Raw genomic sequence first — 16,524 nt, 5'->3', positions numbered from 1 at the left:
CTGTGTGATGAAGTCCTGCTTGGGGTCCCCACTGCAGGCTGGTATGGGCCGTTGGGGGCTTGGAGGCATCATTCTCCTAGAAAAACCATACATACTTCTCGTCTGATGCAAAAACATGAGCTAGCCTTTACTGTGCAATTAACAAGAAACCTGAGTAACAACGAGTGAAAGCCTCGTGAGCAGGCTGAGGCTACGACGACTTCACTATTTCTGCTGTCTGTACCCACGCTACACCTCCAAAGCACAGCTATTGCCATTCGATGGACCTGTTATTTGCTTTGCTGCTGGACTTAGCTGTACTGCTGTTGCTCAAATATTAGGAAATGCTCCTTAGAAGGTCACTGTAACGCCAATGTGTGGACTGGTACTGCAAATCCCCATACCTTTCACCATGCACTGGCAGCACACAAAGAAAACCCAAATAAATTGTGATCTTCACAGATACAGATGAGTTTTGCAGGATTGGCTTGAATGGATTAACGGAGCCACAGCCTGAGCAGAAAATGCTCCTTTGGAAAAAAAAAAAAAAAAAAAAAAAAAAAAAAGCCACTTCTTTGGCTTACTGAACAGCATTATGAGGATAAACTGCTGCCAGCAGCCTTCCCAATGATGTTCTCTTGATGGCCCTGGGGGTCTCTGAGCTGTGGTTGCGCCCCTGACTCATGGTGCTGCCAGAGCACCAGGGCTGCTGCATGCAGAGCCGTGCTCAGCACCACGGGAAGGAAGGAGCACAGCAAACACGATGGGACACGAGCTGCACGTGGGGTTCGTCCTATCTGTCTGCTGAGAAGTTATTGCTGCCTTTTAATGAGTCCAAAGGGGACTTCTTAAACACGCAATTCACAAGGCGCTGCTGGTCCCACTGTGCCTAACGGCTCGTGAAAGCAGTAACGGAAAGTTATAGATTTTATCCCATTGTCTCATCAGCTCTCAGTTTAAAATAGAAACTCATTAACTCATTTCCACAGATGATAAAATAAATCCACATCACACCAAGCAGAAAGCAAGCACGAAGGACGCGAGGTGCGTGAGCAGCTGGGAGCTCTGCTCAGGGATAGGACTAACTTCAGAGGCAGCATCAAAACTGAGCTCCAAGTTCATGACCTACAGCTCCTTTTGCACAATTCCACACCAAATCTTCCATCAGCTCTAACATCAGCCAGTTCCCTCTAACCATTGATTCAGATCTATTGCAGTACAGTTTGGCAGGTGCACACCATGATGTGTGTACACAACTGATGGAGTCACAGAAGAGTCGCATTGACAACACAGATCTGATACAAAGCTGAGAACCACGAGGGTGTCACAGTTCTTGGGTTATCAAGCATGAGGTGAGCAGTGCTTGCAACGAGGCACTTAGACCAGAACCCGAAAGGTAATTCGTGTACAAAGCCATCACCAGGTACAGTTACTCACACTGCCCTCAGTTCTGTTTAAGAACAGCTGTGTTCTATGCAGTGTTAATGCCCTACTGCCCTCCCAGAAACAAAACATTAGCAAAGTAAGAAAGAAACCACAGCACCATCACACACTGTTAAACAGAGGATGGGTAGAGGAGCGCTCAGTGTGGGCAGGTACAGTGAGAAGATTCCAAATGGTGCCTCACACAGCGCTGTTCCAGCCAGTCCCCAGCTCTGCTTGGAGAAAGGTCTGTGCTAACAGAATGCTGATGGTACAAATGCCAGAAAAGATCCACCTCTCTGTGCTCAAGCAAGGAATGCCAGAGAGGATGGGATGTAAGCCTCAGTGGGATTTACAGCAATTAGAAATGTAACCAACTTAATTCTGCCAATTAAAATACTTAGCCCACACCAGCATGCTGTATGGAACAGACCCACAGGTCCCATCCTGTGCTGTTGGAGGTGGGAAGTGGAAATTCCCAAAACAAGGCAGCGTTGTGCCCAGCTGAGAAATTTCTGCATGCTGTGCAAACAGTGACGCTGAGCTCCTTCATCTCACAGCAAATCTGCTCTGGGTTGGACTTCCAACGGCAGTGAAGAGCCATCTCTGGCTCTTCGTCCTGCACTCCCTACACAAAGGAGCTCCACAGCATCCGCTGTCTCTGCCACTGCAGCCCAGCTGGGCAACTTGAGAGGAACAGGGAAGAGTCACAGTTAGCAGAACAACAAATTTAAACTTGGCAAAAGTAATGAATTTTATTTACAAATACAGGTAATGAGGATTACAACAGAAACACTACCGAAACTCCATCTCAAAAACAATGATTTATTGGTAATGGCATTAAATGGAGTCTCAGGCTATGGTCAAGCAATTATCCAGGAGCTGTAGAGAGAAGTGAAGATCTCAGCTGGCTGCAGTAAGGCCTTCCAGTGTCTTGCACATCCTTAGTGGCTCTCTCCTTTTTTGCCAACTACCTGATAGAGGAAAAGACAGACAGTGGCAATGAGTGGTGAACCCAGCAAGCGGCACTAAACTTTTTTTTTTAGTCAGCATCAAAAAATCAACAACCACAACATTTTTCAACTACATTAGTGCAGCTGAGCATGCACTGCTGCATGTGAAGAAGCTGTGAATCCCTCTGAGGTGCTGAGGGCTGCAAGACACAAGAAACTCTTATCTTCAGTGTGAATAAAAGCAGCAAAGTATCAGTCTCGCTTGAGAAGAGTTAGAAGACAGGAACTGCACAACACATCACATTTAGAAATGTTATACACCCAGCATTGGACCTCAGAATGCTCTGTGAAATAACACAGCAGGAAGAGAACCACGGGGTGCTCCAACAATGTTTGTTCCTTTCCCTTGGTGACCCTACTGTGTAAGTGCCTGACAGCATCTACCTTACCATGCAGCTCAAACCTGAGGAGAGATCTGGATTTTCAGTTATTCTTAGTGAAAACATTATTCCTTATGAAGGCTACTCCTAATCTCCAATTCTACAAACACCACCAGCCATCTCAGCACTTCTCATTTGCAGAGATTACCACTGCCACCACCAGACTTTGGTGAGATTTGCCAGCCAACAGCAAGGAAAACACCAGCACTCTATATTCTGCCATACAGGCTTACAGTTAGCACGGCTCATTAAGGAAGGGCGTTGGGTCCCGTTCGTTACAGATACTGGACACAAGCATCAGACAGCAGGAAGTGATGCAATTTTAGTCATTTTTCTGAAAAGGTAATCCCAGTGCTCTTCCTGACTCTAAAATTAAATACCCATTTCTAAGTCAAAACAGAATAAAAAGGAAGCTTTAAAACTCTGGACTTGAAGCTGCAGGAGACCTTTGTCAAGACACCAATTGCCAACTCATTTCCATCTAACTAAAGTAGCACTTGGAGCTACGACAACGTTTTGTCTGAATTAGCTTGAATAGAGGTTACAGAATCTACATTAATGGAAGATAGGATTTCCAATTACTACTCAAAGAAAAGTTGAAAACTAAGGAGTAAAATCTCTCTTGTGCTCTGATGGACTCCTACAGCCAGTATGTTGAGTGTTAATTACCTCTGCAACTAAATGACAATATACCACACAAGATTCCCACAGGCAATATTGACATACAGAACTGTAGGAGTACCATACCACAGACAAAGGATGAAACCTCCACAGCCCTGACTTAGAGAAGTCCCACCTCTGGGAATATTCTTCCCAATTCTTCCCCTTTTCTTCCACTTCTTGGAGGGAGCACTTCATTTTGTCTTTAGAGTATCCAACTGCTTTTGGTGAACTGAGTTATCACTATCAGAAAGTAATTCGTATCTACTGATGAAAAGCACTTTCAAAAGACCAATTTCATCTCCCAGGAACCCTTGACCAGAAGCCCTTCACCATGCTGTGACCTCAACTTAATGCTCAGTGTCAGGAAAACTCCATTTGTCAACTTAAGAAAAAAAAAAACCAGAAATCCAATCATTCACGTTAAGATCCAATTAATCAAGTTAAAAAAAATAAAATAGTTAATCTGACAAGAAGCAGTATTTATTCCTTGTGTTTCCAAAGCAAACTGTGTTCAGACACAGAAAAGCAGAAAAAAAAAAAAAAAAAACAAACAACAAAAAACCCCCCAAAAAAACCAAAAAGAAAAAAGAAAAAAACAGTTGGAAGATTAAAGATTAGCTGTTAGCAAGTGTATAACTTCAGTGAAAAGTATTGCAATACCAGTCTGAAGTGGGAATTGACAACACGCCCATGTGAATTATCTGTGAAAATTAATCATGTTGATACAGGTACTTTGTCAACACAGGTAAAAGAAACATTTTCTGACCATCCCACTGTACCTTCCCAAGAAGAAAGTGTGCATACAAACTTGCACCAAACAATCATCACTGATCCTTTTCTCAGGAATGGATCAATTTTCCAGCTGTTTACAGACATAACTGCCACTTAGCACGCTCCAAGATACTGGTCACAGCCCTCATTTCCCCTACAACAGAGGAATCTTTTGAAGCAGGTCCAGCAACTGGACTCACGCTGCTGCAGCACGGTCAGGCCACCCCTGTACAAACACCATTTAGCTCCTTACTCTGCCTTCCCTGCTTAATTTCCTTTGAGCAAAGTGGGGAACAATAAAGAGAAACTGGCAAAGTGGGGTACAATAAAGAGAAACTGGCAGCCTAACTTCTTACTGCAGTCACACCAAAGTCGGACATCGATCTTGACTGAGATAAAGAAGAAACAAAAATCAAGTTTTCTGTAGAGCATTTCACAAAATCCATTACAGAATTCAAATCAAGCTGAAAAATGAGTTACAGACAATAAAAAAAAAAAAAAAAGCTGTAAAAGTGTTAGATGGTGTGCTTTTAAAAATGTCAACTTTGGGATAGAGTACAGAGTTTGTGAAACTGTAAGAAAGGGAAGTGTTTAAGATAAGATTTGGATGGGGGGGAGAGAAAGAAGACAGATGAGTTGATGCATCAGAAGGTAGAGAAGGCCGTCCCTGATTGCAGAAGGTACAGACATGGGTCTTGCATCAGTGCTGAGATTGTGAAAAGGGCGAAAGAGATGCTAGATAAGCAGAGGAAGCAAGGAAAGGGAGTATGCCACACCACACCAATCTGATTATTACTTTTTAATGTCTTCTGCATTTTTAGTTCTTTAGAAATGGGAAGTTACGCTGAAAAACAAACAAAGAAAGTGTTACAAGAAAAACAGCAGCAAAGTGGAGAGCAGTAAGTCGTTCTGAAAAGCCTTGATTCAGGAGGAGACCAAGAAATCCCCACCTGCCCACATCCCCAGCCTCTAAAACGGGGCAGCGAAGTTAAACCAGACATAAACAAGAACTCTATTGGCATTGAGTTGCATGGTCTTCCACAATTAATGAAATTTACCAGTGCATCACCTGGCTCACAGGATTTATGACTAAGCTCCCAGTCAGGAGTCAAAAGGTCACAGAACTTCACGGATGTCACTCAGCATCAGTTGCTGGCCTCTCAGTAGTTTGAGAAGCATCTTTGGGCACTGGAAACAAACCTTAAATGTAACCTCCTATATCTTGAGTGCGGTCTGGTATAGGGCTGGGATTCTTTAATTCTGCCTCAAATCAGATCTCATGAAGACGAGAAGCAGAAATAATTTGGCTTAAATTAAAAAGTCGTACATTTACAGCAGGCTTTTCAAAAATTACTTCAGAATGTGAAATATGTATGGGAAGAAAATGTTAATTGCAATCTTCTGCTTTTGGGGGCCCTTTATTTAAGTAGGGCAAAGAGCCTGAGCTGTTCCCCCCATCACTTTCAGCTCTTACCTCACAGTTCTGCAGTCAGTTTATACAACTTCTCTCCTTTGTGACCCCCTTTCCTGCAACTCCAAAGACTTCCTTCCTCCCAGAGGATAAAAATCAAATTCAGCAGTCTTACTGATCAGGAAGAGGTCATGCTTACAGCCCTGGTGGTGTTTCAGAGCAACATGAGCAAATTCAAACCTTCCTAGACCGAAGGACACAGTGGTTGCTGTCACACACCTTAATAACCAATTGCTGAACAGTGAGCTGCTACAACCAACCCTGCGTTCACACCCCACTACATCTAGGTATCAAAATACATAGGCCTGATGCTCAGCAGAATCACTGAAACCAATGTTTTGCTCAGTGGTGGGTTTCTTTTTCTAAATTGAAAAAGAAATGTATAGAATCACTTGAGCAGCAATGATTTGAACGACAAAAGCATGGCTGGACTCATGCTCATGTCTACTTTTACATTCTAACGCTTCCATCTAGAAATAAGTGATTTTTACAAACTCTTAAAAAAAAAAAATAAAAATCAGGGGAAAAAGCACTCGCCCCCTCTTGTTAATTATGTTTCAATACTGCTTCTACAATAACTAGAAGAGAAATATGCATTGCATAAGTGGACTGAGCTAAGGCAGTGAGGCACCTGAAAGCAGTAAGGAGTGGGTCTTTTCATCGATCATAGAAGACAAAAAGAAACATGAGGTTTCCCTGTTGATCTGTCAGCCTAAATATAACTAACACTCAACACTACATTAAGGTTCCATAGCTGACAGGACCAGTGGAAGTGAAGGAACAGAAGTTCAGATTCCTGAGTACTTTGGCTTCCACGTCCCATTTGCTATGACAACATATTTTAACATCCTAACATTAAACTACACGTTCCAGAAATTAATATTCCTATTTTGTACAAAGTTGAGGAGTACTTCAACCAGGAAAGGATTAGCAGCCTCAAAAGCTAGCAGTGTATGCTCTTCCGTGAGGAAGTTCTGAGCAGTTCTAGACATTCTAATACTACCAGTGCAGTGCTACCCAGCGTTAACATTTAAGAAAGATACAGGTCCTGTAAGCTGGTGCTTCCCTCCCTGTCCCTTCCAGTGAATGTCACAAATCACATTCCTCAGTAGTGCAAAGACATTCACACGTGAAACCAAAACAGTAACTAGTGTGGTATTTAACAGGCTATACAGCAGCTTTCAAGCAACTGCACTGCATTTAAAACCAACACAGACTTAAAAATCCCCTTGTTAACAACATAAGACTCATTCTATTTTTTAATACCTTCATGGGATTTGTGTGCAAGTCAGAATGACAGCCCAGGCTGGGAGGGGCATTGAGAAATCATCGGTTCCAGCCCTTCGTGGAAAGTGTGCCAGGATGAGACCACCTGAGATGCCCTGTCCCATGGATTCCACCATGTGCCTGCAGAGCCTGTTTCAGTGATCCGTCGTTCTCACTGTCAAACCATTTATCTCATCTTGAGATGTAAACTCTGAGTGGAGCTGCATCTGTTGCTGCCTGCCTTCTCCGTGTGGCTCCTAGTGCAGAAGGGTCTCTTTGTTTAATGACTACCCTTAAGTACTTCAGAGTGAACTACACACAGACCTTAAAAAGTCTACCTTAGCCGACACTGACAGGAATAAGGCTGTTACAGCTTCAGACTAAGGAAGCATGTGAGCACTGCATCCAATTTACTGTTTTGTTCTCACAATTTAAAACATTGTAGGAAACATCATGTGGCTCACCACTAGTCACTAGTGCTCATGATATCCCACAAGAACTATACATTGCTTAGCCAAAGGCACCTCTGTCAAAATTACCCAAGGAAAAAAAATAACAGATTTAAAAGAGTGTGCCTTTTAGAAAATAAACTTTCGGAAAGCGGAGTATTTACAGAGTGTACAGAGAAATGGAACTGAGACAGATCAAATACTGAAACTATCAGTGTAAGAGTGCCACTTTCTTCCTCAAAATAACAGAGAAGTACTGCAGATTAATCACGTGACATTAAATAGTAATGGCAAAACCCACTGCAGGCTACAGTCCTGCTATCCTAAGTGCTTGTAAAAAAGGCTGTACACAGCAAAAAAAAAAAACAAAACACAAGCAGATTCAAAATGAATTAACCTGTCTCTAGTTTTGAGTAGAACAGATGTGTTCCTTTAGAAATTTCTAAAATTGGTATCCATTAAATTTAGCATATTAGAGCATCTTTTTCAATGGCTTCATATTTCAGTAAGTTGGCAAAACTTTGTCAGGCATCTATTCATTAACATCATTACTCATTTTATTAAGTTTTAGAAGAAGATGTTAGATCAAGTTTTAACGTAAAAATCAGAGTACATAACGTGGCAACTGTTAGCATTTTTAGCCTTCTGAAGACATAGGTGGCTTGTGGAATAAATTCTGGGTCTTTCAATGTCAATAGTTGCATGGGCCGCCCAGTTTGGAAGCAGTGGTGTTACAGCTCTATTTGCCTTTGTAAAGAGGGTAAGTCTTAAAGCAGTTCATTTTTAATAGATACTACATTCTAAAGGAAAGCTGTAAGTAGCTTTAAAAGTTTCAATACTTTCAAACCCATTTCCCATTCTCAAAAAAAAAAAGGAAATGAGAATGCTTTATCCTTCAGCATTTGTCGGCCTGAAGTCATACCATAGCAAGTTGTTTCATTCCCTGTTCAGTGTTAAAAAAGTGTGTTTAATGTCATATTTACCTTGTGATCAATAATTTTTTGGATCTTGAGTTTACGTAGTGCTGCCTACTGAATAAAATCCATAAAATCCTTCACCAAAACAGCCACCAAGCCAATCACAAGGAGTCTGTCTATTTCATATGGAGACTTGCTTCCCTGCTTCCTGAGCACCAGCAGCAGACAAGTTTTGAAATCAAGGTACAGATCTCTCAGCTGTTAAGAAACAACACTGTCTATAGTGCAGATAACTGGACAGTTCCTCGTGTTTTCAGTAGCTGATGGACACATTCTTACCTTTTTAAAAAAGACGAAGAAGCAGTCGATGAACAAAAACAGAGGCAAGACCAAAGAGCTGTTAAGATATAGCTGCATGTTTTGTTTTGGATGTTTTGCTTTGAAATCTACCTTAAGTTGCAAAATTACAACTGAGTGTATTTTAGTCAACTCTTTTCTGGATGAATTTAAAACATTTGTAAGTGCTTTTAAGAAACAAAGACTTACTCGCTTGAAGTCATTCATATTTGTTGCTTGGACTGGAGTTCCAATAAACGTGAAGTACATAATTCTTGTTGTCTCTTCATCCCCGTGATTAGACTGGACAAACAACTGAAAAATCCCAAAACACAAGCACTAAGGTGTGCTGAATTCCTGAATTAGTGCATGAAGTGCTAGGCTCTCAAGATCTTTGAACTAACCACAGAAATGCTTTTTCCAATCATAAAGGCCTCATTACCCTCTGCAGAAGCAATTGTCCTCTTATTTTAAATGATTACATAGAATGCTGTTATTTTCCCCGTGGTTTACTTAAAAACATACACAGCTTGGAATTTCCCAACTTCCATTTCCAATCTGAGGACATATTCAGCAATCAAACAGGATATAAAGTCACAGTTCACTCTTCATTTAAAGCTTACTCAAAATAAAGTTCAATATGAATAGTCTTAAGGCCTCCATTTCTAAGTGTACCTTATTACTACAGTCTGCATAATTGCATGCTTTACAGCATAAACACTAGAACTACAAATTTATTTTAGCGATTGCTTTACTTACATGTCTTTGCAAAAATTTCTTTTACTTCATTACCTGTACTGAAAAGTCACGAGGTGGACAAAATGACTTTTTTTTTTTGTATTCTTGAACACAAAATCCAGGTTCAGCTGGGAAACTTTGGAAACGTTACTGTGGGGTACATAAGCAGAGTGCAAACAAGCAGAACTTTTATTTGATCGCCCTATCACTTGCCTAGTGTTTGCACACTGTCCTGCCAAAAGCTAACACGGGATTTGATTAAATAATAAATACGTGGCTTGTATTTAACAGCATAGTTTTGTGGGGTGTAAGTCTACGTAATCCATCACCATTTCATCTGGGAGAGCATAAATTTGGGTTGCAAGGAGGGTGCCCTATCTGCACTCTACTTGCACACCACTTCTTGCCTCCTGATCTCTCCAAAGGAAGACAAGATGCCTCTCATGAAGGTATGATTGTAAAAATGCAGTAGGATTAAGTACTATGCTAAGTCCTGAAGAGGTGAAATGAACCATCTCTCACATAATGGGTGAGAGATATGGCATGCACGTTGCCCTGGTTCACCCAAACTTTCAGAAATCCTTTGAGCATGAACAAACAGTACGCCATCAGTGGTGAGCAACTAAAGACATCTGCAGAGAAATCAACATCACAGTGCTCTAGAAGCCTATGAAGTTTTCAGCCCCAGCAGATCATACAGGATTTACTTACAGTTACACTGTTAACATTCTGAAATTTAACATAGCGAAGTTGGATAATGCCATCTTCTTTAATATCATCTGGTGTTAGCTCCAGGGCTTGAGTTGGTTCACTTCTTTCTGCTTCTTCAAAATCCATAGATCGAGGAAGGTTGATAAAGATTTTTATGTACTTTGGACCTTGTCCTGTGTCAAAATACAGAAGCAGGATTCAGATGCTTTAGTGTTTTTTTCTTTTTAAATGCTGCTCAAGAAGCCCTTCCTTATCTCACCATCTAAGTGCTATTCAAAAAAAGGCACAGACTTGAGATGCAAAAGGTACAGATCTGCCATCCTCACACCACTACTCCAGACAGTGAAAGACATCAGAAGTTGAACTACTTGCCTAAGCTTCAGTGACAGAATTCCACGTAACAAATCCAACAAATGTCTAAAAAAATTGTTTTTCTGTGTCACGTGTGACATTTATGTACGCTGTATTCAATTTTGTAATGTAAACCAACCAAATATCAAAATTAAGCAGTTTTTCCGCTACTCTCACACTGAATTCCTGAACAGAGGTTCCCCTCACAGCAAGTCCAAACATAGTCAAACTCTATTTGTGTCATACCAAATATAAGTGCACAAGGACAGAATAATGGTAATCAGAGAATCATCACAGACTCATAGAATGGCCTGGGTTGCAAAGGACACAGTGCTCATCAGTTCCAACCCCCTGCTGTGTGCAGCATCACCAACCAGCAGCCCAGGCTGCCCAGAGCCACATCCAGCCTGGCCTTGAATGCCTGCAGGGATGGGGCATCCACAGCCTCCTTGGACAACCTGTGCCAGTGCCTCACCACCCTCTGGGTGAAAAACTTCCTCCTAAGGAATGTGAGATAATTTGTTGTTGATTTAAACCAAATTTACCTTCTGCAAATCCCAACACGATTTCAGTAAAAGGAACTAGGGACAACAGTAACATCTTTCAACATTTAAACTAAATGTGGAGAAAGCTCAGGTTTCCAGGACACAGAGACAGAGATACCTCACTTACCATTATCTGGACCCTGAAGTTTCATAGAATAAAGCTTGACTGGCTGACTAAAAGCAACAGTAATAAGCAGCTGAGAGGGAGAGAGGAGAAATTTGTTGTTAAATACTGTTTTCTTCATTCTCCAAACAAACATAGCACAATAAATAAGCCTAAACTTACAAATAAAATGTCGTGTGTACATTCTCTATATTCCATACGTGCACTAGTCTGCCACTTTAAAGTATCAGTAAATGCTACTGTGCTTACAACTTTTCTTCAGAAACGTGTAGAAAATTGGAAATGCTACAATGAACTTTTACTTCATCCACCTACTGTCTCCACTCTTTTTCACACTGCTACAGCAATATAAACCCAAGTCATTAAAAAAAATACCTGCAAACCAGTCACTGAAAATATCTTAATATCCAGTGTACCTGCTCATCACAATCCGATTCCAAGTACGTAGAATCTTTACGTAAACAATTATCAAATCCATGCTCATCACTTTCATTAAGACATTCACAGCCAGCTTTGTTGATAAACGGCATTAAGTCCATCTGAAAGGAGAAACAAGAGAATTGCTGACTGCACACATCTGCCACAAACTCACCCAAAAGTAGAAGGAATAAATGAAATTCTTCTCTGAGCTCATTATTAAAAAAAAAAACCAACAAAAAAACAGAGCACACAGAAAACCTCAGGGATTTATATAAAAAAAACAACTACAGGAACTTGTTGGATGGCAACTTAAACCACCCTTCTCACAGATATATGTTTGGTCCCAGAGAGTAATGTTCTCTCATACTGAAGCCCCATATACTAGCTTTAAAAATACTACATATTACAATTCAGGTTGTAGCTTCACAATATAAACTAAATTAAAAAATAGGCTGCTTAGAGAATATAGCTCACTTCCTGTATCCTACTTCCCATAACACTAAGAACTATGTTATTCCAAGTTAAACTACTTACTGCCTTTTACTTATCCCCACCCACACCATATAAAGTGAAGTGCAATGCATACAGTGGAATATTTAACACAGAGTGGAGCTGCAAGAAAATTCAAGTGACCTATGCCTTTGAAGTTTACCAAAAAGAGAAACATCCATCTGGATTTTGCTCACATTTGTCTAACGGATATTGTCAGCACTGAATTTAAAATAGTTAACCTCAAAAAAAAACAACAACCAGGTGTTGGACTGCACGTCATTTGGGTTTCTACAGATGCTCAAAATCAAGTTGAAGATGTTTGATTTTCTAACGTGAAGGGATGCACACTAAACTGTGACATGACTTAGTTATTTGGTAAATTACATTTCACCTAACTGGGTTTTATTCTGCTGGCAAAACAGCAGGCAATCTCATTTAAGGAGTAATACTACACCAAGGACTGCTTGAAGAACACCATCTCAGATAACGGCTCTAGGAAAGTGTTTTGTCACATCAGAGCTCTCACTTACATGTTTCTAAGTACAGCTATCAGGTAGGCTTGTAATTTGAAGCACACAGTTGCCTTGATCCAAGAGGAAAACAAGCAGGACATGAGAAATAATCTCCTGAGAGAGCAAATATTTAAGTGGATTGCTTTGCTCCATTGAGATTTCAGCCTAAAATTCAATTATCCTTATCAAGTTTTGATTTTTCTAGAATACAGGTCTAGATCATGCGATGGTAAGAAATCTATTCAAGAAAATATTTTAAATTATTAGAGAATAGTTAAGAACTAAATTTTAGTTAAGTGATTTAGATGCAAGGTTTTAAAAATATCTTGTCTGAGAACATGTGGCCCTCCATTTTCATGGCAAACTGCTATGCAGCTGAACTATTATGAAGGTTATTTCCTTCAAAGGATTTTTTCTTATATAAATAAGAAAGAACATTAAAGTGGCAAGCAAGAGAGAAAAACAAACTCCCAAACTACAAGTCAGCCTACCACCACAAGAATAACGAAGAGGACTTCTTAAAGAACAACCAGAGCAACTTTTCAACGGCTATGTCTAACTATGTCCTTTACCATGGAAGATCTTGCACTTCAAAAATGTTTGGGGAAGACATATTGTGAAGCTCAAGAAGAAGAAAGAAACATAACACAAAGCTGCAGATGAATCCTTATCATAAAATATGAAATCCATTGTTTTAATCACTTATGGCTATGTGCAGACATTTGTCTTAATATAGTTTACAATTCTGTCACGTACATATTTAGTAAGCATGGTTAACTTTCAAATGTTGTCCCTTAAAGCCATGGGAGCTTGTAGGTTTCCCTACAGGAGCATTATTTGACCAGAAGATGTTTGGAAAGGAACAGAAAGTTTTAACAAGTCACGTAAATTTTAAAAAGAGGCTCAGATAAAATATGCTTACATATCCTTTGGGAATATCTGTATCTTCATTATTTCCAGGATCATTCTCCAGGTGCTGCTTGATTTTTTCTTCTAACCCTACAGCATCTGCTCCTTGATATTGGTCAATCCGCACTTTGTTCCGAAAGAACAGAAACGTCGGTGTTGCTGAGATATTGTTGGTAGCAGCTGTTCCCTAGAATGCATAAATTAGTTACCAGTGTTCTCTAGCACACTATTACCAACATCAGGCAAAAACACTGTTTCACATGGATGAGAATGTACACATTAATATTAATCAAGCTACAGCAGCCCCAACATCACAGTTTTTCTTATACTGCAAGAACCTTCAAGTCAGACAACAACTTGAATTGAAATGCTTCAGATCCTCCTAATCTTTCCTACATTTAGGCATTCTTTCAAAGGATTTTGTGTTAGGTTGGTCAGTCCATCATAAAAATCCTACTACTCACATGCTCTTGAAGGTAAAGATCACCTCATTTCCCATGTTACAAGCATTCTTTACACCTGTGTTACTTCCCTTTCCAAAGGGAAATTTTCATGCACACCTCGAAGGCTGCAATCTTCCACTGTAGAAGGTGGCTTCTATTTCATTTCTACCTGTATCTGGAGCACCCAGGTGTTTTTTTTCCCAAAACTTGCCATAATTTAGTGTTGTTTTAAACAGCGTTGCTACTTCTACACTCATCTCTCTTTGTTATCATTTGCTTTTCTTGAACATCTGCAAGTTCAAGAAGCTTCCTTTCAACACACCACTGTTGATTTTTGCTAACAACCCTTAAGTCAATCAACAGCTCCTCTGCAACACTTGTCTGTTAAAAACAGACACATAGTACTTGAGAGGAATTACTGGCACTGACTTTGTAACTGTGTTACATCAGTAGAACACACAGCAGGAACTGCCAAATGCCCTGCACATAAGGAAGGATATCAAACTGCTAATTGAAAGAATATTTTCCTAAATGTTCGGTCACATCTCTGTGAATATAGTAATTTCGGATCAATAAAATTTCTTGTTAATCAGGAAACACATAAATGGACACTTATTATACTGATCAAGCAGCTTTCCTTCCAGTTTCTCAGTCATTGCATTGTCTAATTTCCCTCTTACAAAAGCTGAAATATGCTTTGGAATACTAACCTGGCACTGATGCACATCCACTTCCAAAAATGTTGCCTGAGGGTACTTGTTACTCAGAGCATTGAAAGCTGGAGCTATCCTTAAACAAGGACCACATCTGTGAAAACAAAATAAAATTCAACCTATTTAAAAAAAAAAAACCTCTTGCCTCAAACTGAATCAGTATGTTCATTTTCTTACTTTGGCACATGTTGGGTGAAAACAGCCAACAATCTGAATTGCACAATGCTAACTGCTACATAATACCACGTCATCATTACTGTGTTGTTATATGAATTACAGAAAGCTATGGCTGAGTTTTACTGCAGTACATATACAACAACCACAACTGGGGGTTGGACTCAATGATCTCTGGAGGTCCCTTCCAACCCCTACAATTCTGTGATACAATTCTGTGAACTGCCTGTAGATCCAACCCAACCCCAATGACAGGCCCTGCAGCTGAAACAGAATCAACCAGCACCATTATCAGTTACCCCTATGAGCAAAGGTAAAAAACGCCTTCTAAAGTGAGGTTATTTAGTAAATAAATCCTAAATCAGATGGAAGAAAATGAAACTGAGCCACCACTAGTCCAACAGCTCAAAGAATGAGAGCAGGGAGAGGAAGAATTCAGAAGAGTCAGAGACTGTCTAAACCCTGATGTTGGGTGAGCTTCTAAACATATAAGAAGATTGTAACCACTGTCCAGTAAGCACATTGTTATGTGGCTGCTCCAGTGCTGAAACTTTGTGGTCAGGGGCCTGAACTTAGTGGGCAGTGAAGCCAAGCAGCTGCAGCTGTGATCCCTTTCTAGGGAAGGAAGCATTGGCAAAGCAGTTGGAAAAGAGGCCTTGCCCCTATGGCAGTGATGTCATGATGGGAAGATATCCCTGCAAGGATGAGTCGGTAAGTTAGCCAGGCAAATGGGCCACCATGAAGAGAGATAAGCAGTACCTGAGGGAATCTGCTGAGCTGGCATTAACATACACCATTAAAATGAGCAATACCAATTCTTAAGATCCACACAACATCGCTTTTTTGCTTCAACAACAATATTACAATAAGAATCACCAGACTAAAGGAGTGAGTGGCCATGTGGTGCCTGGCTGACAGGCTAAACCATAGCAGAACCCTGAGTAAACTCTCTGAAACTGAATGCAACAAATCCAGTGCCACCTGTGGAGACAGCTACATTAAAGTCCCTGCACAGGACGTGACATAGTGACGGCATACTAAACCCTTAGCAGGGATCACAGGAGCTACTATTCACTGTGACAATATCGAGTCACAACAGCCGACTTCGCTGCGGGCATGAAGATGCAGCCACCTCAACATAGGAAGATCTTAACAACTTGTGCAAACGGCAGCGCAGCACCAACCCATGAAGAACCGCAGGCTATTCCTGCAGCAGCGCACAGACATCTCTCAAATCTCTAGCAAAGGGCTCGGGCCCGCTGACGGACACTCAGCCTCCCCTTCCCACCCTCACCCCGAGGAAGATCGGCCCTGCCGCCAGCGCCCAGCACGGCCCCACACCGACGGCGCTCCGCCGGCCGGGCCCGCGTCTCACGGCGCCACTCACCCCCGCATGGTGAACTTCACCACGGCTAGGCGAGAGCCGGCCGCGCTCAGCTCAGGCTGGAACTCAGTGTCGTTAGCGATCAGCTTCACGCCCACCATCCTCGCCGGACGGGGGGAGGCAGAAGGTGCCACAGCGGCGGCGCCGGCCTCTATCTGCAGCGTCACGGCGGGAAGGCGCGGCCGGCGTGCACCGCGCGGCGAGTCGCGCTCAACGCATGCGCGCTCTGCCACGCCTCTCCCTGCAGCACTTCCGGCAGCGCAGCGCAGCGCCTCTCAAATCGAGAGTAGGAGGGAAGCGAGAACGGCCATTTTGAAAAATGGCACGCCGGAAGCGAGGCG

The 16,524-nt window shown here is 41.4% G+C and overlaps 1 protein-coding gene across 2 annotated transcripts; it reads right to left on the bottom strand.

Moving 5' to 3' along the window:
* Positions 1 to 2,130: 2,130 nt before the first annotated feature.
* On the bottom strand, positions 2,131 to 16,378 carry TXNL1 (thioredoxin like 1). Of its 2 annotated transcripts, XM_042887001.1 has the most exons (9): positions 16,187 to 16,378; positions 14,623 to 14,719; positions 13,483 to 13,656; positions 11,553 to 11,675; positions 11,140 to 11,209; positions 10,117 to 10,289; positions 8,878 to 8,982; positions 5,025 to 5,072; positions 2,131 to 2,375 (listed from the first exon to the last, which is right to left on the bottom strand). In XM_042887001.1, the coding sequence occupies exons 1-8, from the start codon at positions 16,282 to 16,284 to the stop codon at positions 5,046 to 5,048; spliced, it is 867 nt and encodes a 288-aa protein (XP_042742935.1). In that variant the 5' UTR covers positions 16,285 to 16,378; the 3' UTR covers positions 2,131 to 2,375; positions 5,025 to 5,045. The 2 variants fall into 2 exon arrangements, with proteins under 2 accessions (XP_042742935.1, XP_042742934.1); XM_042887000.1 differs by lacking the exon at positions 5,025 to 5,072.
* Positions 16,379 to 16,524: the final 146 nt, after the last annotated feature.

This window comes from Lagopus leucura, unplaced genomic scaffold, assembly GCF_019238085.1.
Source record: "Lagopus leucura isolate 7727_CA_CO unplaced genomic scaffold, USGS_WTPT01 Super-Scaffold_100070, whole genome shotgun sequence".
Classification (NCBI taxonomy): Eukaryota; Metazoa; Chordata; class Aves; order Galliformes; family Phasianidae; genus Lagopus; species Lagopus leucura.
This window is presented reverse-complemented; position numbering and strand designations above follow the sequence as displayed.